This window comes from Uranotaenia lowii, chromosome 2, assembly GCF_029784155.1.
Source record: "Uranotaenia lowii strain MFRU-FL chromosome 2, ASM2978415v1, whole genome shotgun sequence".
In the NCBI taxonomy this organism is placed as follows: domain Eukaryota; kingdom Metazoa; phylum Arthropoda; class Insecta; order Diptera; family Culicidae; genus Uranotaenia; species Uranotaenia lowii.
Window position 1 is genome coordinate 254,738,449 of NC_073692.1, and position 27,747 is coordinate 254,766,195.

General features: G+C 37.6%; 1 protein-coding gene across 1 annotated transcript in view; it reads left to right on the forward strand.

Moving 5' to 3' along the window:
• The first annotated feature begins 5,996 nt into the window (after window positions 1–5,996).
• The window catches only part of LOC129743849 (NACHT and WD repeat domain-containing protein 2), a 56,898-nt gene continuing 35,147 nt past the window's right edge, over window positions 5,997–27,747 (forward strand). The window contains exons 1-2 of the mRNA XM_055736057.1: window positions 5,997–6,236; window positions 24,414–24,502. Of these exons, the coding sequence (XP_055592032.1) occupies window positions 6,134–6,236; window positions 24,414–24,502 (192 nt within the window). The 5' untranslated portion in view covers window positions 5,997–6,133. The remainder of the gene's footprint in view (window positions 6,237–24,413; window positions 24,503–27,747) is intronic.

Genomic DNA, 27,747 nt, shown 5'->3' on the forward strand with positions numbered 1-27,747 from the left:
TCAAATACCTCGCTGTTTCTATCGTACGCAGGATTTAGATTTGGAATAACTTCTTCCGGCCAATCAGAGTTGGTTTTCAACGGATCGCTTATCGCCTCACAAATCATCAGTTTGGTCTGGTAGCTCTTGGTCCTTGACGTTAGTGCTGTTCTGTAGAGACTCGATTGAACTGTTGTTTCCCACCATGGACAAGTTTGCATTTCTCTGTAGAAATTCTTTCCTTTTCTGCTTCCGGTTCCTCACTTTAGCTCTGATGGATCGAGCAGACTCAGTTGGAGGGCAACGAATGGATGGCAAAGCTGAGAGAAAAAACGAAACATAAAGAATATTGCGATAATGGCCTAAGTTAGAAATACTTACCAGATTTTATAAGAACCCTCCTTGCGTTTTTCATATAAACATTGACAAACTCCGTCAATCCGATATGCTGGGAGCACACGTATATGCCGGATCCATCCTTACGGCCACAGAACGCGAGCCATTTTTTGCGTACCGCGGGTTCCTTCGTTAGCTGATGAAAACTCTCTGCTCTATTTTGCTTCTTAGCGTCGACCTGCGAAATTTTGCAGGATTTTATGCAGCACTTAATCATTATTTCATTAAACAAAAGTTATCTAAATCAAAAAGTCTTCCGTAATTGCAACCCAAACAACTCTTATGACGTCATTGATGCGAATCAGACCGCATTGCATGCACACCAGTCTGAAGATACTGATGTATTTGTGACAGCATCAAAATATCTCCGCACCTTATATAAAGCTCATGGGCTCTGAATAACTTATTCACGTAAAATCTATCTATGTGACGGAATAAACTACTCAATATGGCGCGGATCCAACAGCTGGTGCTATCGGAAAGAGAAATTCTAGGTGATGAAGAAGGTGATTTTCGGTGAGTAGTTAAAATTTGGTTGTGTATTCGTTATTTACATTTTTTGTTATTTTAACAGAATTCGGAATTGGGGCTACTAGGACGACCAGGCAACCACTTATAGAGGCAACCCAAATGCCATCTTCGATCATTTTTCTTCGATGCGGTATTTGTGTTAGGTATGTGAAGTGAAGTGTTCAAAAAGTATCTCCATTGAAAACAAAAAGTGCATAGTATCTGAGAAAAAAATAAAATGCCCTGCAAAATCAACACCTTTGTAATTTATAAAATCCGAAAAACCCAACTACGTTTATATTTCAATTAAATCTAAGTGAATCGCATGTAGCAGAACGCATCCCTTTTCACATTCGACCTACGTCATTTTCACATACAACTCATATGAAAATTACGTGAATTCTGCTTGCTGCGCCAGCTCTGTTTGCTACCTGAAATTCACATAGGTTTCACGTGATTTTCATGTTGACAAAAATCCATGTACATGGAAGAATGCATATATTTATTCTGTTTTTAATATGTCATAAACACTCAAGCAAAGTCGAGAAAAGTTAACAATTCTGATGTTGAATTAGAAAACATATATTTTTCATTGCTCATACATTTTATTTTCAAATTTATTAGCTTTCCTGTCGTTTTTTCACTATTAACTTTAGCAAAAACTAGCTTTAAGACAGACACGCTTTTTACCAAAAATATAAAAAAAACGATCTTGCAGAAATCGGTCATTTTGCTTCGATTTTCAAGGTGGATCGATCCTGGAACCATTCAACTGAGTCGATTTTTTCCAGAAGATCGAGCAATCCTATTTCAGGTATCAAATTTAGATCACAGATTTTCAGATTTTGGATTGCAGATTTAAGATTCAAATTTCAGATTCAGATTTAAGATTCAGATTTTGGATTTCAGATTTTAGATTCAAATTTCAGATTCAGATTTAAGATTCATATTTCAGATTCAGATTTCAGATTCAGATTTCAGATTCAGATTTCAGATTCAGATTTCAGATTCAGATTTCAGATTCAGATTTCAGATTCAGATTTCAGATTCAGATTTCAGATTCAGATTTCAGATTTCAGATTCAGATTTCAGATTCAGATTTCAGATTCAGATTTCAGATTCAGATTTCAGATTCAGATTTCAGATTCAGATTTCAGATTCAGATTTCAGATTCAGATTTCAGATTCAGATTTCAGATTCAGATTTCAGATTCAGATTTCAGATTCAGATTTCAGATTCAGATTTCAGATTCAGATTTCAGATTCAGATTTCAGATTCAGATTTCAGATTCAGATTTCAGATTCAGATTTCAGATTCAGATTTCAGATTCAGATTTCAGATTTCAGAATCAGATTTCAGATTCAGATTTCAGATTCAGATTTCAGAATCAGATTTCAGATTTCAGATTCAGATTTCAGATTCAGATTCTACCCTGAAGCCCTCAAACTAAATCCATATTTGCCACCACCTTTTATTGCTACTAACGATACTCTGGATACAGACTTCACTTTGGCAGAACTGAATATCGCTCTGCGAAAATGTAGAGGAAAAGCTACTGGACCAGACGAAATAACTTACAGCATGGTTATAAATATGCCCCAAATAGCAAAAAAGGTCATTCTTAATTTATTTAATGAAATATGGCAAACTGGAGATAACCCGATAGAGTGGAGAGAAAGCATCATCATACCCATCCCCAAACTCGATGACTTCTTAAGCTTCAGACCAATATCTCTGACTTCTTGTATGGCTAAAATATTCGAACGCATGGTTAATTATAGATTGCAATACTATTTGGAACAAAACAACATCTTTAACCAAAATCAACATGCTTTTCGAAGCGGAAAAAGCACCACCAGTTACTTTAGTAATCTGAAAGATATCCTGACAGAACATCGCCACGAAAATAAACATTCGGAACTGGTATCTCTTGATTTATCCAAAGCATTCGATCGAACATGGCGTCCTGGAATATTGCAGGCTTTAGAGAAAGCTAAAGTTGGAAACAGAACTTATAAAATAATTAGTACTTTTTTAAAAGAAAGAACATTTCGTGTGGGAGTTAGTGGAGCACTTTCCTCTGCTCGGCCACAAGAAACAGGTGTACCACAAGGATCAGTCATTTCACCCACTTTGTTTATACTTGTGGTAAATGGAGTGTTTGAATCCATCCCTAGAGGAATAACAGTTTTGATATATGCGGACGATATCTTATTGATCTTTGGTAGTAAATTCACAGCCGTTTGTCGAAAAAACTTGCAAAAAGGTGTGAATGCAGTTATCAGGTGGGCTGATAAAAATGGATTCACCATAAACGCCAAAAAAAGTACACTTCTCCACACATGCTCTGGTACAAAAGGCAGACACCGTTTTTTTAACATTAAAAAACTCGAAGCAAATGGAAACGAAATAGAACGAAAAAGAAACATTCGTATTTTGGGTGTCACGATCAATCAAAAAGGTAATGCTAATAACCATATACAAAACCTTAAAAAAGGTTGCGAAATCAGAGTTCGGTTTCTTAAAACTATCAGTAGCCTTGGAAGCAGGGATACTCTTCTTCAAATTGGATTTGCTACCATAATGTCCAAACTGTTCTACGGGTGGGAAATCTTTGAGCCACAAGAAATTTTCAAGGTACAAACAACGTATCATAATATGTTAAGAACAGCGTCAGGCGCTTTCTATACGACACCAGTTAATGCTCTTTACGTTGAATATGGTGTGCTGCCTTTTGAGGCACTTGTTGCCGAAAGCTGGGCCAGAAAAGCCATCTGGATTGAAGAAAGGGTTAACCACAGCGAAAATTATCTACTTAATAGAGCAAACATATTGTCAGATAGATATGCCAATTTTCGAATACCTCGTGTATTGAAATTAACGTCAGAAAATCTAAATAATTGGTTCGAAAATAATTTGAAAATAGACTGGTCCATTAAAAGACACTTCAAAACTGTTAGCAACAAAAGAGTAGCCATCTCGTTATACTCTAACCTGAAAAACACCTACTGTAATAGAAAAGAAATATTTACAGATGGTTCACTGTCTAACGGAAAAATAGGCTATGGAATATACAGTCCTACCGAAGAAAATGTCGCAAGCGGCTTACCATCAACTTTTTCGATATTTTCAGCTGAAGCAACTGCTATTCAGCAAGCAATGCATCTGGCAAACGTACCTACTGTTATATACACAGACTCGGCTAGTGTTCTGGCAAGTCTGGAAACAGGTTTAAAACATCCAATTATACAAAAGATATTGAAACATAAAAACAGAGATAATGTTACGATGGTTTGGGTACCGAGTCACGTGGGTATTGTTGGAAATGAGAAAGCAGACAAATTAGCAAATTTGGGAAGAGACGCAGAAATTCACAATATCAATACACCCAAAGCGGACGCGCTTAAATGGGTCAGACATAAACTATGGAAAACACATGATCGGAACTGGCAGCTTGAACAGGACATGAAACTGAGGGAAATCAAAGAAACGACAGGAAAATGGAGTGATCGAGTTATAAGGAAAGAGCAGAAAATTCTCACTAGGCTGAGGAGCGGACACACGAGAATCACACATCAATACATCCTGGAAAGAAAAGAAACACCAATATGCTCCACGTGTGGTGTTATAATAACCGTGAAGCATTTACTGGTAGACTGCAGAAAATATTCGCTACAAAGAAAGGATTTACTACCATCAGAGGAACTATCAACCATACTTAAAAACGAAAAACAAAGTGAAGACAAACTAGTGACATACCTAAAAAGATGTGCATTGTACGATGAAATCTAAGATAAGTATCATGTAATTTTTTAACACACAGAGGGTGAAAGCTAAAGGTTAATCCCTCTTAAAATAAAAAGTATAAAAAAAAAAAAAAAAAAAAAAAAAAAAAAAAAAAAAAAAAAAAAAAAAAAAAAAGATTTCAGATTCAGATTTCAGATTTCAGATTCAGATTTCAGATTCAGATTTCAGATTCAGATTTCAGATTCAGATTTCAGATTCAGATTTCAGATTCAGATTTCAGATTCAGATTCAGATTTCAGATTCAGATTTCAGATTCAGATTTCAGATTCAGATTTCAGATTCAGATTTCAGATTCAGATTTCAGATTCAGATTTCAGATTCAGATTTCAGATTCAGATTTCAGATTCAGATTTCAGATTCAGATTTCAGATTCAGATTTCAGATTCAGATTCAGATTTCAGATTCAGATTTCAGATTCAGATTTCAGATTCAGATTTCAGATTCAGAATTCAGATTCAGATTTCAGATTCAGATTTCAGATTCAGATTTCAGATTCAGATTTCAGATTCAGATTTCAGATTCAGATTTCAGATTCAGATTTCAGATTCAGATTTCAGATTCAGATTTCAGATTCAGATTTCAGATTCAGATTTCAGATTCAGATTTCAGATTCAGATTTCAGATTCAGATTTCAGATTCAGATTTCAGATTCAGATTTCAGATTCAGATTTCAGATTCAGATTTCAGATTCAGATTTCAGATTTCAGATTCAGATTTCAGATTCAGATTTCAGATTCAGATTTCAGATTCAGATTTCAGATTCAGATTTCAGATTCAGATTTCAGATTCAGATTTCAGATTCAGATTTCAGATTCAGATTTCAGATTCAGATTTCAGATTCAGATTTCAGATTCAGATTTCAGATTCAGATTTTAGATTCAGATTTCAGATTTCAGATTTAGATTTAAACCTAAAATGTCTATAATATTGATATCATCAGAACTGTTGGAAATATCACGCTTTAACACTCAATATATTTTTGATGCTCTTTAGTATCAACTGCTATAATCAAATCGATGCTGTTATACTTGAGTCTTTTATGATTTTTTCAATAGAATAATTGATAGATATTGTCAACTATTAATAAAACCTTAAGGATTTTTTTAGGGAAGAATGAAATTTCTTTTCGGATAGTTCAAAAGCGTAGCAAAAATCATAACCATCTGCTCTAACATCCTTTTTGAAAAAGTTCGCCAGATGAACATTATAAAGTTCGCGCGCGCCAAAGAAATTATTGATCAAACTTAGCCCTAAAGTTAGTTGTCAAGCCTTGCCGAACGAAATATCCTGCTTACTTACAGCTCTTTGCAAACGTTCGGAGAGCTTAGTCCTGTTTTGATAGCCAGTGAAAAGAAAATCTCAGTTTTTGGTGAAATCTAACGATATCCATTCTTAAACTTCAACCCCCGGAAGTACTCGGCGAAAGTTCCCATCTAGCAAGATGGATGATCGCACCATTGATACAATTTTTGCGGGCTCGCTGGAGAATTTGCCTCCGGTGAGCTCGAAAATCGTGCGAATTTTCACCAGCTCAACCTTTACGGGTAAGTGGAAATCGATTATGTAACAGTGACTTACAGGGCAGGAAAAAACTAGCTACCTTGAAAACAAACTTTCACAAAACTTTAAAACACCCAAGATCAAAGGTGATAGGTTAATGGGTTTTGCAGTAAGGCTCGCTAGGTGCGAATACCGTTTGGTGAAAAAAACTCAGAAAGCTGCACATATTTGAGATGCAGTCTGAGACGCAATTGATTGATACGTCATTATGCATTGTTTTTGTGATTCTTTCAAAATACTGCAAAAAAGTTTAAAATTTGTAGTTTAGATATTTGTTTTGCAAATATTAACAGAATTTTAGTTTGTTTGAAAGACTTTGTTTCAGACAACAAATAATTGCATACATCCAGGGTGAATTTAAATGAGGGTAAATTTAAATTTATCAACGGGACAATTCAGGTTGAATTGGCAACTAATAAACGGTTTGATTACAAATCCAATCGTAATTTCTGATCAATAATTTAATCAAAAATCGTTAACTACAAACGGAACACTCTCATTTGCAAAGTTGCATGAACATAAAAATGATGGAAGCTACCAGTGTTTCAAAAATTATCATAAAATTATTACTAATATTATAATTGAAAATTTTTTGCATCGCGTTACATTTAAACATCATTTAAAAAAAACCTTCTTGTTCTTCATTCCAGTTCATCCCGGAAAAGTAATCTTTGAACATAAGTTCTTGTTTCTTAGGTTGCAGGTCATAGAGATTTTTTACAACTGATTCTGAATTCGCTGATTCTGATTCTGAATTCTGATTCCGAATTCTGATTCTGAATTCTGATTCTGAATTCTGATTCTGAATTCTGATTCTGAATTCTAAATTCTGAATTCTGATTCTGAATTCTAATTCTGAATTCTGATTCTGAATTCTGATTCTGAATTCTGATTCTGAATTCTGATTCTGAATTCTGATTCTGAATTCTGATTCTGAATTCTGATTCTGAATTCTGATTCTGAATTCTGATTCTGAATTCTGATTCTGAATTCTGATTCTGAATTCTGAATTCTGATTCTGAATTCTGATTTCGAATTCTGATTCTGAATTCTGATTCTGAATTCTGATTCTAAATTCTGAAACTTTCATCACATTTCATCTTTTTTTTTTTATTGTTATTGTTATTTTTTGATGTTATTTTTTACCCTTTATTGTATTTTACATAGCAATATTTTAAAAGAATCCCATAATCAAACCTCTATTATGTTGTTTAAGCGCGCTTTAAAAACTACAATTCCACAAAAATCCATTTGAACATCACTTTAACTGCGGCAAATGATGACGGACGCGGATTGTGATTGCTTTTCATTGAAACATGTGCTGGTCGATGCGGTTTTCGATTCACAAACCAGACACGGAAGGAAGCTTTTGTTGCATTGCATTACCGTTAATTTGTTGGAAGTTTTGGAATAAATTCATTCAGTATTTACAAATGAAATTCTTTCGTCTCTATCTGGATCAAATGTATTGTCTTCATGTCAAATGTCGCTTCGTACAAGGTTCAGTTAAATGATTGTTTTATGTTTCATGAATCGACACAGTTTCTGGAATATTTTCTAAATATTTCTGTCCAACTAACATTAAATTTGTTAGCCGGCGATAGAAACTAAATTAGAGTGCCCCAAATTTATATGGAAAATTTAAAACCTGTGAAATGTTATGCGCTGCAGGATAATATTGATCCTAAACCTAGTACAAGATTCCATGCCAAATTTGGGCCAGATCGGACCACGGGAATGTACGCTCAACCAAGCATGGAAAAAATCGGATCGAAGTACATTCAATCTGCAATCCATGGTGAACTCATTCAATTCTAACTGCCAATCGAAGCAATCGGGAGAGGAAAAAGGTAACACCAGCGTTGCCAGATTGAAAACCGCTCTAGTCCGTAGATTTTAGGAAAATCGAAAAATGTACTGATTTGGGCAAAATTAAACTTGATGACCTTTTTTTTTTTTTTGGTCGTCAGGTAGAATTTTCAGTTATCCGCAGAATCCCTTGAATTTTTTCGATAATCCGTAGAAAATCCGTAGGAAATGCTAAACGTCCGTAGATTTCGAGCCTCGATCCGTAGATCCGTAGAAATGCAGAAAATCCGTAGAACTACGGAGAAATCCGTAGATCTGGCAAGGCTGGGTAACACACCACAATGAACACTAACGATTGCAATCCCGAATGAATGAACTTTTAATAAGTTCGGGTGAACGAAACGAAGCCCGAAACATTCGCCGCGTTCAATTGGATCGTTTTTTATTTTCACCACGACGTTCGCAAATGATTGTCGAAACACAATCGCCAAACGATTGTAAGATTGCATTTGCGAATGTTTCTGTAACCGGTAAAGGATTGCGCCATCAGGTGCTTGTTTTTCGGCTAATTTTGTGCGTGTTTTAGCCCCCGCGCTCGCTGATGGTTTGTTTTCTCATGATGTTATTTTAATTTATGTTCGAATAGGAACATTCAACATATAATTAGTAAAAGTGTGGACTTTTGCACATTGCGTAGAAAACTAAACTGACAATGGGGGGTTTGAAAATAGGAGGCAAGGACGTCGGCCTGGTGTCGATCAAAGCCGTCGATATTGTTTCAGTCGAATAAACGTCGTCTTAGCTGCTGATTTTCCGGTGCGGAATTCGCTTTTATGTCCCAATGGGATACGAACGCGAAACATACGCACGTATTAGGCTTAGCATTTTTATAGTTATTTCAATTAACAATAAATTCGAACAAAACAAAACGCCTTCAAGTAGGCAAGCACGTAATCGCCCAGATGTAGGCAGATATTTGAGTGCTATGTCGGCTTACAATATTTAAGTGTGGGATTTTATAACTTTTATGTGACGCATATAAAAGTAATAATTTTGTATTCTGTATTCTTGCAATCTCAACATAATTAAATGATTATTTGGCAATTTTGGTTAAAAAAAATGTCCCAGTAGCCAAAAGCTAAATCCTTCGTAAACAAGAGTGGACATTTTCAAACCCCGATTTGTCAGTTTAGTTATCTACGCAATGTGCAAAAGTGCTGAATGTTCTTATTCGAACATAAATTATAATAAAATCATGAGAAAACAAACCGTCAGCGAGCGCGGGGGCTAAAACACGCACAAAATTAGCCGAAAAACAAGCACCTGATGGTGCAATCCTTTACCGGTTACAGAAACATTCGCGAATGCAATCGTGCAATCGTTTGGCGATTGTGTTTCAACAATCATTTGCGAATCAATTCACCCAACGAACGTCGTGGTGAAAATAAAAAACGATCCAGTTAACTGCGGCGAACGTTTCGGCCATCGGTTCGTTCACCCGAATGTATTTAAAAGTTCATTCATTCGGATTGCCAATCCGACCAATCAGCGGTCGGCTGTTCACGCTCGCATCGCCGATGCTATCATCGTGAACTGAGCGGTGATTGAGAATCATTAGCGTTCATGCTGGTGAACGATTTTTTCCATCCTTGCGCTCAACGAGCCTGAAGTTTGTATGGGATTTTGAGACATTTTGTTCGGGAGGAACACGAAAACCCAGGTTTTTTATCAATAACTCTGGTCCCTTCCGGCCGATTTCTTTCAAAAATGGGTTTTTTAAAGCCTAAACTATGATAAATATTTCATCCGAAAACTGCATTTCGATTAAAGTTAACAAAAAAAAGTTATTAGGCTTCAAAATTGGGCTGACATTTTTAAGGATGATATTCACCACTGTTAATGAGGCGTCAACATGTTCGACCATCCCGACCGGAACACTCAACTTGAAATGCATGCCAATTCGTCAAATCATGACCGATTTAGATTTATTTGTGCGTTAGATTGTAAAATATCAGATTTTTTAAATATTCGGTTGTGGATAATATTCACGTGATAGCACAGATGAAGTGATAGTTCGGGGAGAAGTCCAGGCGAAACTTTAGGGGAGAATTAAATTATTTGATCCCCATTTCATGCTTTCATCATATTTTCAAGTGAAAATTACCATTCCAAAACCCCGTTTTCGCTGAAAAATTCGCGTAAGCTAAATGTGATGATTATAAACAATTTTTCTAAAAGAACAACTTCATCGTTGAGGATAAATTTTTGACAGTTTTTTTCTTAAATTGCATAACCACAGGGGCTACAGAACATGACTTTCAGTACTATTTCGGTTGTAATTCATGCCACACTTCAACCTTTTTTCCTTAATTTGGAAACATTTTAGACTTAAAGCTACATTTATTTATAATTCTTGTTAAAATTGTTTCACAAATAACTGAGATTTTTTTTAATTTTCGAAGCATGCTCGGTAGCAGATCTATCGATTCATTTAAACGTAATAAATTTATCAAATCAGCAATTCCAAACATCAACACAATTTATTCTTACCCGAAAAAAACACTTTTTTTAAGAAACAGCCAACAAAACGATTAAACCTTCATTCTTGATTCCAAAAATTTCATCGCTAGGAGAATCTTAGAAACGAAAGAAAACTGTAAATGGAACTATTTTTCTAAAAATTAACATTTTGGCAGCATTAGAAATCCTTGATCCTTGAATTTTTCGATCTGGTGGTTCTGATTGATATAACCATTCTGGATTGATTTAAAAAAAATCCTATGTTAGGTAGAACAGATGAAACATAAATGCGTACAAATATGTACAATATTGGCTTTTCGTATAAGTCGAGTTATTTCAGTTACATGTGAAACAATTTTAACAAGAATTATAAAGAAATGTAGCCTTGAGTCAATCTAAAATGTTTCCAAAATAAGGAAAAAAAATGGTTGAAGTTTGGCATGCGTTAGAACCGAAAAAGTACTGAAAGTCATGTTCTGTAGCCCCTGTGGTTATGCAATTTAAGAAAAAACTGTTGAAAATTTATCCTCAACGATACATTTTTTTTTTAGAAATTTTTTTTATGATCATCACATTTAGGCCGATCACATAGTGAGTGCGATGCGATGCGAACCGGCGAATGCGATTCAATGCGGCGAGCCACATTTGAGGAAAATGTATGCGAATCGCTTAAACCTGACATACTCAACGCGGCGAAGCAGATGTCAATTTGTTCCGCCGCTCGAGTTCGCATTGGCCGCATTCGCTAATTCGCATCGCATCGCTCTCACTATGTCATCGGCCTTAGCTTACGCGAATTTTACAGCGAAAACGAGGTATAGAGTATAATTTTCACTTGAAAAAATGATGAGAACAAGAAATGGGATCAAGTAATTTAATTCTCCCTAATAAGTTTCGCCTGGACTCCTCCCCGAATTGTCAGGCGAATATTATCAACAACCAAATATTTAAAAAATCTGAGATTTTACAAGCTAACGCACAAAAACAATCTTAATCGGTCATGATTTGACGAATTGGCATGCATTTCAAGTTGAGTGTTCCGGTCGGGATGGTCGAACATGTTGACGCCTCATTAACAGTGGTGAATATCATCCTTAAAAATGTCAGCCCATTTTTGAAGCCTAATAATTTTTTTATGATAACTTTAATCGAAATGCAGTTTTCAGATGAAATATTTGTCATAGTTTAGGCTTTAAAAAACCCATTTTCAAAAGAAATCGGCAGGAGAGGAACAGAGTTATTGATAAAAAAAACTAGTTTTTTCAAATCCCATACAAACTTCAGGCTCGTTGAGCGACCACTTCCCGTGGTCCGATCTGGCCCAAATTTGGCATGGACTCTTGTACTAGGTCTAGGATTAATATAAGCCTGCAGCGCATAACTTTCTCAAAAGTCAGGTCATTTGAGGCATACTAATGTAAATACTGTATTGAACAAAATGATCGATACTTTTGCTCAGAATTCCTTCGAAAGTCGAGAGTTTTAATTTTCCATTCAAACATCAATTTTTAATGATTTCAGCTAGTAGATTTTTTAACCCCTAAATGTATGCAGCAACCTTATGCTTTTTCTTTAAAAACATTTTTGACAGAAAAAATGTAAAGTTTGATTCGAACAAATCCAAAAATTACTACAATTGGAGCTTTATGCGTTATAACATCAATAATATATCAAAAATTATAAATTTTCAGACGTTTTCATTTGATTTTTCATTTAAAACAAAGCTTCTTACAACTTACCCTTTTTTCAGAAGGGTAAAAATCGCAAGTTTTAATAAATTTAAAAATAACTTGTGAAACCAATAATTTTTCTGACTACGTCAATTTGTCCCATCAACCTTGAAACTTTTGATGTACAAGCGGTATGATTATCTGCGGATTTTCAGTTTTTAGGGGCCATTGAAGTTGAAAGTGTTGCACGATGCCCAGGTTGACAGTTTTTTTTTGATTTGTTGTCGTTTTTTTCCAATCCTGCCTTTGGACGTGGTTTTCATCTTTTGAAGATTGTATAGGATACTAGCAGACCCGGTAAACTTCGTCTTACCATGTTCTACTTGGCGTCTATTTCAATTTTTTTTTGCTGTTTGACTTAAAAAAAAGCATCAAATCTTGAGTTATTAATCGTCTCGCTTTCTTGAACATGTCCTAGTTTTTTTTAACATATCCATCTTTTCCGTTTGCTCGAATTGTCCCGCTTAATTATATCGGAATCAAATTTAGGAATTTTAACTGAATTCAACGGGTCTTTTCATAAATTATTAAAAAATTCTCTCCAATTAATTTTAAATGCATCTTACATGAATCCTTTTCATTTACATTTCTTTGATTCGGATGCTTTGAATATTGCCGAATGCTATCAGGTAGCAGCTTCCCGTTGCAAATTCGAATTTTTCAGCACTCAACGTTACCATCAAACTTGGCAAGCCTCATGCTAAAAAAAATCCACTCTTCATAACTTGTTCCATAAATAACATATGTTGATTATATCTATGTTTCATTGATTGTATACCATTTAGTTGATTTACTCCGTTTTGCTCGAGTTCACTCGGATTTCAGGATTCAGGATGAAATCGAAATCAAAATTTTCTCATTTATTGTAAATTCATTGAATATGGAACTTTATGGAAGAAGAATTTTGAAAATCGGGAAAATTTTTGGATTATTTGCCCAATATTCTGCCTAGCGCATCACTTTTAGCTCCCTAGTAGCTTTGGATGGTATATTTTTTAAAACTGAAGAAATAAAAACATTAGAGAAGATTTTTTAAACACCATTTTCAAGCAGCTTCACTTTCCTCACCTTTGGAAGCAGTGGTTATTTATATCCATATTTTCATCAAAATCATGTCAAAAAAAAGTTATTACTTTTTTTATTTGTTCGAGCAAAAAATGCAAGTTAAATCAAGAAGACATGATTTATTGGGTTAATGTTCAAAGGAATTTAATTTGGTTTTGAAAGGAGAAAATATAGGTTTAAATTTTTTGTTATTCAACCGAATTAAAGCATTTTTATTTTCTTTTTTATCCTTAAAGACATAGCTGAAAATTTAAACCATTGTTGTCCGATTTAAAATTTTCCTAAACAGTGTTGAAGGTGATTAGCTATTCTATATCGGATTATGTGATATTTTCAAGATTCAATAATATTTAATTGGAATGCAGGTTTAAACAAATTAAATACATAGAAAAGAACTCATCTTTTAAGGCTACGATGATTTCATGAGTTCATTATTTTTTCTGGTAATTTTCATGTAAATTTACCTCGACATTTAAAAATTTTAAATATCCGCTTCAGATTTAACACTCGGGATACCCTATCTGACTATTTTAGGGAAAAATTGGGATATGTTTAATGGCTAAAAGGCGCGTTGCCACTTGTTTCACCGTGTTAAATGACAGGAGTTAATTTTTTTCAACATTTTTAGGTCATAATAAAAACTTATCAAAAAACAATTATTCTTCTGGAATACCAATCACAAAAAAATTTTCAACAAAAAATCGAACTTAAAGTCTTTTCTGTGTAGCCAAAATATGTTGAACAAAAACACACATTTATGTTAAGGGGGAGTAGGGTCTAACACTTTCAAAAAATCGATTTTTTTTAATTTTATTTTCTTATTGTAAAACATTTCAAGAATGTTGTGTCAAATTTTCAAGTCAATCGAAGCAAAACTGTGGAAATTATAGGCCTTTATCTCCTCTTATCTAAAACTGCAAGACTTCTAACGCAAAAACTTCAAACGCGTCATTTGAAAACGACTTCACCGATTCTTTTGAAATTTGGAACATATTTTCTACATATAAAATACCAAACCCCAACGGTTTTCTTTCTCTTTTTTTTGCTTTGGGGAGATTTTACAGATAAAAAATGGCGGTTTTTTTCGTGAAAAATCGTAGTTTTTATTTCAAACAGTCACAAAAATTTTATAAATTTTTTTTTTAGTTCAATAAAATCGTTGGGGTTCAGAAAAACATCTAATAAAAATATTTTGCTCTGATTTTTGACTTCAGATAATTCTGTGCTGAGTACAGTGTCCACCGCAAATCTTGTTTTCTAAAAGGCATCCTCGAAAGTGCTCCGTCACCGGCTCATTTTCAATATTTTTCTACGAAAAAATTACTAAATATTTATATACTTTTATATACAAATACATTTGTTAGAACGATAGCTCTAAAAAAAATGAAAATGGTGTTTTTTTTACCCGTCAGACCCTACTCCCCCCTTAAGTACGTACTTGAATTCTGTGTAAACAAACAGGGAACCTGTAAACAGTTTTTTGGTGAACGATTTAAAAAATAAGTTAAGTTTATTCAGTCAGATTGTTTATTTGGGCCCAACCATTTATAAATTAAGAAATCATGTATACATTTTTTGTAAATGTAAAATGTAAATGATGAACGTTTGCACTTTTTTGCATTCGGCCTTTAAATGAATATCAATCCTATATAATCCATTTTAAAGGACAGGCTCTTGTTCAGTTCATATGTCTGTTCATTTGAAACGGATTTTGAGGTTGTTCTATAAATTTAAAGGCACTTGATACAACTTCTGTGAAGCACATTTGTACATGATCGAAAAATATTTCTAGTGTACTGGATTATAAACCAAATCTTTCCACTTTTCTTTTTTCAAATGTCCGCAAAGAGTCATACCATTATTTCATATGCATCAGTACTAAATTCATATTATTCAGACAACAATTCCTTCTTTAAATAATACGAATTAAAGTTTAATTTTTTCAAATCGTTTAAATGGTTTTGATTCTAGGCTTCATATGGCCACCACATGCATTGAAATAATGCTTGGTTGAGAAATGCGCGCCCAAATATTCCCACTAAACAGTATGCTATGCATAGTTACTAACCTCCTACGACGTTTGCTCGCGACGCCTCGACCATGGAGACGAAAAACAAACCGCCCGGCGCCGAAAAGAAAGAAAATCTCGAAAAAAATGAAGGCCATGACTTTAATTTGATTCAATTTATTACAAATTCAATGATTACGGACAATTAATGCGACTTTTTGTTGTTTTTATTCGATATAAACCGATTCGCATGCCCACAGAATATTCTAAAAATAATATCATTTGAATCGGTTGGGTCATTCTGGAGGAGTAGTACTACAAACACCGTTACAAGAGAATTTTATATAATAGATTCTTTTTCTGGAAATAAAATCAATCTAGAGTGGTTTTAGCTCTTAGAACTTATTGCCAATAAGTTCCCTAGATCGGAAAACTCATGGACCAAGCATTTCTGAGGCTACAAAAATAATAATTTTTCGAAAAATAATTTCATTTCCAGATTATTGCATGTTTCTAAGCTTCTCTCAGCTGTAGTTTTTGACAACTTCCTAGGATGCTTAAAATTCCAGTATTTTGAGGCAATTTAAATCAAAAATTTTCCAACTAATTGAAGAGATAGGTAAGGCTATGATCATTTAGAATCCGGACAGTTTCAAACGTGTGTATTTTAAAAACTATTCATTTGATCGAAAAAATTTCTATGAAGGAAATGAATGTGTTAATATGATATTTAATATAAAAATATAAAATAAATAATTTATCGTTGTTTACAAGAAATTCTGTTACTTTACCATAAAATCTCTTTTTTTTTATCTTTGCACACATTTTTCATTCATGTATTGATCTATTAGTTTTACAACAGAAGCAAAACCTTTGAAAAATCATGGTTTTTTCACCTGGAGAAACCAATTGCAATCTGGTTGGAACCTTTTCATGAGGAGGTATCTCGAAGAATTTGATCTCGTAAATTCGGTTTTAACATAAATTTCCTGGTCCATCAGAACACATATGTGTGCCATTAGGGCATCCGCAGCAATCGCGAGCAAAGTGAAAATGCTCACGAGTTTAATCACTTTTATACCGCACCGGGGGTTAGTATATGGGTGAGCAAAATAGGGCCGTTGCCGTCGGGACCGATAAAATCACCAAATTTGCTCACAAGAAAGGGGCGAGAGCAAACATGCACTGAAAAAATTCTTCCGTTTAATGCTGAGTTTAACAAACGACGTTCAGCGTGTAGAGTTTGTTGACATTATTTGAGATTATTTGCAGTGAAATTTGCGAGTCGAAGACTGCAGAAGAAGAGCAATTATTATAACCTGGTGCTGGTGGTAAACGGCTCCTTCAGTGACGGATTTGTTCGGTGCCGAATATCCAGTTAGTGGTCATGATTGCAGATTTCCCCGGAGTCCCACCCAACCGCAGCAGCAGCAGAAGCTGTTGGAACATGTCGCGAAGGCTGTGGTCTCCAGTCAGCCAGAGGCGACGACGGCTGGAATGCTATTCATCGAGTGAAACTCCCTAAGGACTTGAAACACTAACGAGTCATGGAGGGCAAAGCTGTTGAGGTAATTATTTAGATTTTTAATACTAAACCAAAAAACATGAAAGGCTTCAGCCTAATTAGCGATGCTTTAGTATAAGCATTGGTCTCAAACTACCTGCTCAGATTTTTTTATTTTACAAAATATGCAGGTTGATTTGCTGCCCGGACCCAGACAGCATGAACAGCGCGATTCACCAAGACGGCCACTGTCTTCGGCATCACACGTCAAATGCAGCGGGTTAGTGAAATGATCCAGCATTTCCCCAGAAAATCCCTCGGACGATCAGACCACCAAAGTGAAAGTGCAATCTTCTGGCGTAGAAACAAAAACAGCGAGCATTAATTCGTGTATACCGTATAGCATTTCTTCGCAACCGCATGTTGCGAAACTTGCGGCTACAGAAAACGGAGGCAACAATTGATGGTCTCATTACGAACCAGCTGGACAGTGTTTTTTCCGGCACAACCTATCGTCTTAATTAGGGGTGACGCTGGAAAAGTTTATTAGTGGGTCTAAATCGCTGTCAAGGTTGAATTTCAGCGATATCTTTATTTTTAAGATACGTTTAACAATTTAATAAAAATAAAATTACTTATAAATATTGTGCAATTTTTTTTTCTTCTTTCAAAAATAGGAACCTGCTTGAACTAAATTAAACAGTAAAAATGTTTTTGAATTAATTAAAATTTCTAAGTTTTCAAGAGTGTTTTATGAATTAAACTTTTTATGTGGATATAAAATAAAACAAACCAAACATTCGCGGTTCCGAAAATTTAATAGAAAAACATAAGTGTTCATTATTGTTATAAAGATGAAAATTCAATTGAAAATAATGAATTGCATCAAAACTGGTAACTCCAACGACCATAAATTTCATTGTTCCATTGGGGCAATGACGCAGCACGGTCCTCAATCTCGCTGCACCAGGGTGGACGGTTCCGACTCATTGGAGCCGGAACCTTGGACCAGCGGCAGAAGACCTCCTGCTTGATGGTGGAACTCCGCAACAGCTGGCATATTTCGCGCAGGTTCCGCTGACTGTCAGATGATTCCGGCTGCTGTTGCCCGGAAGTTCCTGCTGCTCCCGCCACTGGGTCCTCGAAGCTGCTTGGATATGCTGCTGATAGCAGCTAACTTGAACCATGGTGCGCACCGTCGCAATAACAAACTCACGACTCAGATAATTTACTCAGTCCGAATTAATTTTATCAAGATTTTTTGCAACTCTTATTTTTCAGTGCAATGTGAAATGTATACTTTAATGCTACCGCCCGGTGCGCGAAAGAGTGTATACCAAAACCGGTCCGCTGAAATGAGCAAAATCGGGCCTCGTATACTCACTTATTGGTGCGTTTGCTCTTAGGAATGTAGTGCCATCAGGAGTGTTTCACCACTGGGCTTTTCTTTAAACGGTATTACAGTCGAGGACACATCTCTAAAGCAGCCACTAAGCTCAAAAATTCCTTCTCTACGGGCCCGGATGGGATATCAGCTACCTTCCTGAAGCGTTTTATGCCTTCTTTGCTGACTCCTATCAGGCTTATCTTCCAAGCTTCGCTTGACCAGGCCACCTTCCCCTCACTGTGGAAAGAAGCTTACATGTTCCCGGTTCATAAAAAGGGAGATAGGAAAGAAGTTAATAATTACCGAGGAATTTCAGCTCTGTGTGCTATAGCAAAACTTTTCGAATTGGTGGTTTTAGATCCCATTTTCATGTTCTGCAAGCACAACCTCTCCAACGACCAGCATGGATTTATGCCTCAACGCTCAACTACAACCTCGGTTGTGCATGAAAGTTTTGCAAAGAAATCCCAAACTGATGCCGTCTATACCGTTCTGTCTGCCGCATTCGACAAGGTGAACCATGATGTTGCCATCGGAAAGCTCGCGCATTTAGAACTTTGTGGATCTCTTATTGGCTGGTTCCACAGTTACCTTACTGGACGTAAATTGACAGTTCGTACGGGTAACTGTTTTTCCAGGCAGTTCTCAGCTTCATCAGGCGTGCCTCAGGGAAGTCATTTAGGGCCTTTAGTATTCCTAATCTACTTCAATGACGTGCTGCAACTCCTTGATGGACCAAAATTGGCGTATGCCGACGACTTGAAACTGTACTACTCTATCAATGGCTCCGAAGATGTGTGATGTATAACAGTATTTCCCCTTAAGTGCATCATGCAGTCGACATATCATTCTATCGAGAGAGTGTGTTAAGGCATGATCGTTATGATTGCAATAAAGAGGCTCATTCGAGTCCAGTCTGTGAAGCGAAGAACTTCTATTTAAAATATTGTCCGAACACCCGTTTAACTAGTTATAGTTAACGTCATTGCTAAAGTTTTACTAAAGTGATAACGTGAAATTATCTTAGAAGGCTAATATAGTAAAATGTGAACTTCCTGCAGAACCAGTTTAACCTCTTTGCCTCCTGGTGTGATGCCAATCGCCTACCTTTAAACCGTAATAAATGTGTAGTAATATCATATTCCCGCAAACGACGCCCGTTCTCAGCCGTTTATTTCCTTTGAAACGATGCAATCTCTCGAGCTCAACACGTGAAAGATCTTGGTGTGATCCTCGACGCGCGGCTGGATTTTAAGAATCACACCAACTATATCGTTGACAAAGCCTTCAGAAGCCTGGGTCTTCTTTTTCGCATGACGAAGGACTTTAAGGACATCTACTGCCTGAAGAGTCTTTACTGCAGTCTGGTTCGATCGAATATGCTTCTGCGGTTTGGTGCTCATATTATCAAAACGGTTTTGATCGTATCGAAGCCATTCAACGACGTTTTTTGAGGTATGCCCTTCGACACTTAAACTGGCAAGACCCTTTTAGACTTCCCAGCTACGAAAACCGCTGCCGCCTGATCGACATCGACACGCTGCAAGCCCTCAGGACCGCCACTCGTGCTTCTTTCGTCGCTGATCTGCTTTCATCAAGAATCGACTCTCCCGCACTTTTGGAAGTTCTTCCACTTAGCGTCCGACCTCGTGGATTGAGGAATCAGGATCTTCAGCTCTTCGTTCCTGTTAGACTAAACAATCGCGGGGCCAACTCTGAAATAATTGGCGTCAAGACTTTTAACCGCATCTCAGAGCATTTTGATTTTGACGTTTCGAAGGTTGTATTCCGAAGAAGAATTCTTAGTGTTCTAAGTTCAGTGTAGATTTGTATTTGTAGTTAGTCTCTCAATTTTTAAATGTCACTTGGATCAATATATGATCTGTTGATTTAATAATAATACATAAAAACATTGCGTAAATACCGGTTGCACAGATTGCGATCTATGGAACTGCTCACTATTATAATAGTAAGCATGGAGGCCCCCGAGCCCTTCGTCACAGTCGCGCTGATTCCAGCCAGCGTCAACAGTCGTCCCGGCCCTGTGTTCGAAGAAGGCGAAGGGGCTCTCCAGCCTGTGCATTCAGGCGAGTATTTTTCCATTTCTATTCCCGACTTGCCCAGTGACTGCCATTCAATTTGCAGCTTGGTTCCTCTCATTCATCGACTGAATTTCATCATCAAAGCACCGTGGATTAGCGACGTTTCTTCTGGGTTTCCAGCACCGGGACGCAACGTATCAGGCCTTTTGGAGTACCCCGATCCCCTCGACTCAGTCGCGCTGATTCCAGTCATCGACATCAATCGTCCCGGCCCTGAGTTCGAATGTGGTGAAGGGGCTCTCCAGCCTGCAATTCCAGGCAAGTACTCAGCTTTCGAATGTTCTTCTCTTCGTGATGGATTCCTCCGTTTCAGTGATCGACAGCCCAGTATGAATTTTGGAGCGCTTGATAATATAAATATTTTTTATCAAAACGTCGGCGGCATCAATTCTTGTCTGAACGAATATCTACTGGCCACTTCGAGTTGCTGTTACGATATCATCGCGTTCACTGAAACTTGGTTGGACGACAGAACTATTTCTAGCCAGATTTTTGGTTCTGAATATACAGTGTTCCGTTGCGATAGGGGCCCACGTAACAGCCGGAAGTCATCAGGAGGCGGTGTTTTACTAGCCATTAAATCAACCCTCTCTGCCGTGCTTATCAACGATCCATCCTTTGAGTGCTTGGAAATTGTGTGGACCTGCATAAACTTAGGTAACCGAAAACTCTACGTTTGTGTTGTATATCTGCCCCCTGATTGCGTGCGAGATATGAATTTAGCTGAATGTTTTTCTCAGAGCCTTGTAAAAATACTGTCTTTAACCTGCCCTGAAGACGACCTCTTGGTCATCGGCGATTTTAATTTTCCGGGCATAAAGTAGTGCCCATCGCAGGGAGGCTTTCTGTATCCTGACCCTACATGCTCTTCATTCTCAACTTCCTCAAACATTATTATCGACGCTTTAAGCACCGCAACTCTTCGCCAGATCAATAGCGTTGTGAATGAAAACGGTCGAATGCTTGATTTATGTTTCGCTAACGATGGGCTCCAGACAATAACGGTTGAATCAGCGCCTGCACCTCTAGTCAAGTGTGTTCGTCACCACCCTGCGCTGCTGATCTCAATGCAGATTTCCGTTTTTAATTCCCGCTCAGAGAAACCGACATCTTTCTTTCATGATTTTAAAAACGCTGATTTCCAGGCTATTTCTCACGAGCTTGACTCTGTTGACTGGGAAGCTGAGCTTGATCGATCCGATCCCAATGCTGCAGCAGAAAAAATTACACACATCATAAATCACATAATCGATCTACATGTGCCGAAACGTCTTGCTGTCGAAAATGCTCGAGCGCCTTGGATTACCAAAGATTTGAAACGCATGAAAACTATGAAGCGCAAAGCTCTTCGAACCTACAACAGGCTCAAATCACCCTCCTCAAAGGATGAATTTCGTAAGCTGAATTCAGCGTTTAAAAAAGCCAGCGCCAAATGCTACCAGAATTACTTATCTCGATTGCAACGGAATTTTAAACAAAACCCTAAGTCTTTTTGGAAACACGTCAAAGACCAGCGGAAAGAGTCGGGATTACCAACTAACCTGTTTCTTGATGACGAGACGGCATCGTCGGACCACGATATATGCAATCTTTTTGCTAAAAAGTTTTCTAGCGTCTTCACTTCCGGATCTATTTCCCCAGAACAAATAGCTAGTGCAACTAGAAACGTTCCATCTTTGAATACTCTTTTAAACAACATCTCTTTTGGTGAAGACACTATTCTGAAGGCGACTGTAAAACTGAAAAATTCTGTTTCCCCGGGCCCCGATGGCATACCAGCTACTTTTTTGAAATGCTTCATGCCTCATCTAGTAATTCCTATCAAACGCATATTTGACGCATCGCTTGACAAAGCTATATTTCCGTCGTTGTGGAAGAATGCTTTTATGTTCCCGGTTTACAAAAAAGGCGAAAGAAGGGATATTCATAACTACAGAGGAATATCGGCTTTGTGTGCTGTAGCTAAATTGTTCGAACTCGTTATCTTCGACCCAATTTTCTCGTTTTGCAAGCAATATATTTGTAATGATCAACATGGATTTATGCCCAAGCGCTCTACGACTACGAACTTATTGACATTCACATCATTCGTGCAAAACAGTTTTGCTGCCGGTTCTCAAGTCGATGCCATTTATACTGATTTGTCGGCCGCTTTTGACAAAGTGAACCACGAAATAGCTATTGCGAAGCTGGAAAGGCTGGGAATTTGCGGGTCCTTATTAGATTGGTTTCGCAGTTACCTCATTGGACGCAAATTCTCTGTAAGATCTGGTAACTCATGTTCCAAACAATTCTCTGCCACATCAGGCGTGTCTCAAGGCAGCCATCTAGGCCCAGTAGTGTTCCTGATTTACTTCAATGACGTGCTTTTACTACTTGACGGTCCAAAACTCGCCTATGCAGATGATCTGAAGCTTTTCTACACTATAAAATGTTCTGGAGATACTGTACTTTTACAGCGACAGTTTGACAATTTTGTCAAATGGTGCGATGACAACTGCCTGCCATTAAACCGCAAAAAATGCTCGGTCATCACCTTTTCCCGTAAACGGGTTCCTGTAACTGCTGATTATTTCCTTGGAAACCAGATAATTGCTCGAGCAAAACAAGTAAATGATTTAGGTGTAATTCTTGACCAACAGTTGGACTTTAAGTCGCACACTAATTATGTAGTCGACAAAGCATCGAGAAGTTTGGGATTTATCTTTCGCGTGACTAAAGACTTCAAAGACATTTACTGCCTGAAAAGTCTCTATTGTAGCCTTGTCCGCTCAACTTTGGAGTATGCATCTGCTGTATGGAGTCCCTACTATCAGAATGGTGCTGATCGAATCGAGGCCATCCAAAGACGCTTTATACGTTACGCTTTGAGACGCTTGAATTGGCAAGATCCGTTCCGCCTTCCACGATACGAGAATCGTTGCTACCTCATATCTTTGGACACGCTCCAAGCCCGGCGAGCTACCATTCGAGCGTTATTTGTCTCCGATCTTCTGGCTTCGAATATAGACTGCCCCATGCTGCTGGAAACTATCAACCTGTGCGTACGACCTCCAGGACTAAGAAATCGGAACCTTCAGCTTCACATTCCTCTTCGCCAGAACAACTATGGAGCCAATAGTGCCCTGATCGGTATTACAAGGATATTCAACCGTTTTTCAGAGCTCTTCGACTTTGATACCTCCAGGAATACGTTTAAAAGAAGAATTCTAGCGATGTTAAGAACTGTGTAGTCTGTAGTTTATACTTTTTTGTTAATTTATATTAATGTTACTTTTAAGTCTAATCATTAGGATCAATACGTGATCCGTTGATATAAACCCAATAAATAAATAAATAAATAACTATAGTTATTGACATGTGTCTACTAGTCAGGCAACACTTTTAAGCTGCCGGAAACGGATTTGCTGCATATTTAAGAGGTCCGCATCCAGTTATCCCCAATAACCATAGAATTTTAACCACAGTTGAGATCAAGGGTTCCACACTGATGCTTGGTTTGAACTTCGGGAGCATTCTAGAGTGGCTCCTCTTACTTCACAACCATTTGGGCCAAAAACAATTCAGAAAAAACCAGCAGTTCATGATTTTTCAAGTCGACAATGAAGAATTTCCGAGGCAATTGTGCAAAATTATTTTTAGCATGGCTTTTTGCATCGTAAATATTTCAAACACACGTTAACTTCAGAATCTGATAAAAATAGGCAAGAAAGTCCTTTTCATAACCAAAACATCGCTGCTAAAGTTACTGAATGATCATAGCCTTAAATCGACCGAAAATTGTGCCAATTTTAAGCATGATATGAAAGCTTCAATTCAATTCAATTCAAACGTTTTGAGAAATGTTAACGAAAGTTCTCCCAGTTTAAGTTCCTCCATTTATTAAGTTAACTTAAACAAATAGTTTACCAGTTCACATTCGCAATTACTGATAGGAATGAAAGCTTCTAAATGAATGCTCATTTTTCAATTGAAAATAGTTGTCTCAAGCAGTAGAAAGCTATCGATTAAGTGTTTTTTCTTCTTCTATTTACAGATACGACGATGGAACGTAACAATCTTATGGCCAAGTGTTACCCACGCATTAAAGATTACTGTCGCGAGAAACATGGTCTTGAATTTCAGGTAGGATTTTCATTTGTTCCATTAAATACCTTACACAGTACTTTTCGTTTTTCGACTCAATTGACCAAAGAATATTCTTTAAACATTTGTTTTCATCACGTTTCAATAAAATTGGCTAGACGGGTTTTTTTTTTATTTTGTTCATTTTCCATTGCATGGAACTTGTTTTTTCTGAAAGTTACTGCCCTAGTTCTCCTCATTTGTTTCGCGCTAGTTTGAATACGTCATTTCCGCAGGCAGGCCAACAAATCACGGCATTGCTCTTTCTTGTAACTTATTTGGTAGGTATGCAATTGTTTTCTTTTAGCTCTACATAGGTAGGTACCTACACAGGATGTCTACCTCATCATTCAGTAGCGCAGTGATTGAATTGATTGGTGGAGGCAATAAATAAACACCATGGCACTGGGGCGGGCGGTGTAACGTTTTTGTGTCCCACGGCAGTTGTTTCGTAGCCGGCGATATGACACGAATAAAACCTATCCGGGTGACTGGCATTGATGATAGCTTCGGGTCGTTGTGGTGTTGGGATATTATAGTTGCCTACCAACTTTTCTTGAGGCGTACCAAACAATCTAACGTTTGTCACGCACTTATATTCAAATCAGAATTTTCGTCACTTATATACCTTTATACATATTCAAACTTTTTGCATGCCTTTTTTTCAGCCAGGCAAATGTCAAAATGGTGGTGATACATTATGAGCATCAATTGTGTTCTATATCTTGTTTTTCTTCAATCGGAAAAACATTCAACAAATTCTGTCCTTTGCAGCTAGAAAATCAATCACCTGTTTCCAGCTCGGAAGAAAGTTGTTTGTTCCTAGTTACTACTTTCTTTGACTCGACCATTTGTCGTTTGCTCGTTTAGGCGCCAATTAGTTTGATTGATGCTGGTTCATAAATTGAGCTTGTCAAGTGTCGTTGATTGTGCGAGAGAACTTTCTACCGAATGCGTTGAGGGCCAATCTCAAGCTTTCTGATTCAGTGGGGTTGTTGATTAACTACATGGAAATATGATTATAAGTCGAACTCAATGTCTCTCTGAAAGGATCGAACCAAGCTATTAGTATTATTTGCGGTGTATTAGAAGTAGTCCAATATAATCTCTAATGGCTGAAAGTGGCCAACATCCTTTTGAATACGTCCTTTCCAATAATCTAAACGAGTAAAGCCATCCGCTGGCTATGCTGCCAACGTGACCCAACTGTCTCCATGATCAGAAGAGCTGAAAACTTCTTACAGAGACACAACACATCACTCCCTGCAATAGCTTCACGTCCCGAACCTAGACAATGCAAATATATTTCGCCAATCTCACAAGTTTATCTAAGCTGACAACACCTACACATACACCTTCGACACCTACAAAACCAAAATTGAGATGGCTGACGGACCTACATAGGCATATTTAGACACCTTGCCTCCAATACTATCGGACCAAAAGTACACGTTCCTGACGTCGAATTGCGTTAACTTGCGCTTGGGATATTGGAATGCTGGAAATCCTAGAAAGTTCAGCAGCTCCAATCACCACATCGCTGCAGCCAAAAGGACTGTTAGGACACCATCACCCAACGGATCAAAGTTTTGCACAGAAGTTGTGCGGAGTAGACATCATGGCGGTCGCTACTACTATATCGACTCTCTGTCGCAAACTGCTGAAATTGTATTGTTCCAGCTATGACACAGATCATTCTAAATCTGTCTACCACAACGCTCTACGCGCGTAAAACACCGTTTGCCGATCGGGAGAAATCGTGCCACCATCGAATGCAGCTAGCAGAATCACCGCTGGCTATCTCCTCGTGGCATCACAGCTATGACGACAGGTTAGGCCTGTGAACTACCACATTATCGCTGAAAACACCTTGGCCGATCAGGACAAATCGAGCCATCGTAAAGCTCAGCGACACTTAACCGGATTCGAGCAACTAAGGCGTCTCCGCAGAATGGATGAGGCCTGCCCATACCGAAAATACAAAAGCATTGCTGCCAGACATTTCAACGAGAACGTAGCAGAAATCCGGAAGCAGCAATGACCAGCCACCTCAATAAAAAGAGGTCAAGATTCGGACAACACATTCCACAGAACCAATCAAGTCTACTACGGCGACACTTTGCCAAGCATCGTCGTTGAGTCTCCACGGTGCAACACAGCTATGTGAACCAATCCAGCTATGTAATGTGAACAGAAACTCGACTGTTAACTACGGATGATTACTCCACGAAAACTCAAATAGACCGGATTTGCTGCTTCTCCTTCCTTTTTTAATCACCAAATTGTTATCTCTATGTTACTTTTACTATTTGTTAAATGTTTCGTGTTATGAAGCATTTTTTTTTAACGATTTTGCTTGTGTTTGTAACCGTTGCGCAGGCAGGAATTTGAAAACTGGTACAGAAACGGTCAGAGACGCTTTGCCAAGACTCGTTGGCGTTCGGTCAAGTCTTCCAGAAGTTGCTGGAGTGATATTTTGGATTTGTGTCTTAGGATGGCCAAACCGATGTCTGTGATCGTTGCCTAGGTATAAAGGTTTTTAAAATTTCTCGAATCGGCTATTTTCGATTCATGAAAAAATCTTCCGTTGCGGTAGTGTATGTAGCATTATAATCAAGTTCGTGTAGCTATTTTGTTATGACCGTGTCTTACCATACGAGGAAATGAAATGAATGAAAGGAAATGAAAGAAGGAGATAGAGATAGAGAGCATGCGACTAAACATGAGAATTTAATCATAAGAGGCGTGGCGTAATTTGAAGCAAAAAAAAACTTCAAAATCGGCTCTAAACTTAAAAAAACCCAATGTAACACAAATTTAAAATATTATCAGTCTTGTTTAGTTTTGGTCACTTTAATAGTTTTAATTCCCCCCCCCCCCCCCCCCTCCAACCCCAAGGTCACGATCGACGGCGACGAGTCGAAGACTTTGTCTATCTCGGCTCACTGGTGACCGCAGACAATGACACCAGCCGTGAGATCCGGAGGCGAATTATCAGCGGAAGTCGTGCCTACTATGGACTCCACAAGCAACTGCGGTCGAGAAGACTTGGCCCTCGCACGAAGGGTAACCTGTATATGACGCTCATTAGACCGGTTGTTCTCTACGGGCATGAGACATGGATATTGCTCGAGGAGGACCTGCGTACACTCGGAGTATTTGAGCGACGAGTGTTAAGAACCATCTTTGGCGGCGTACAGGAGAACGGAGTGTGGAGGCGAAGGATGAACCACGAGCTCGCGCGA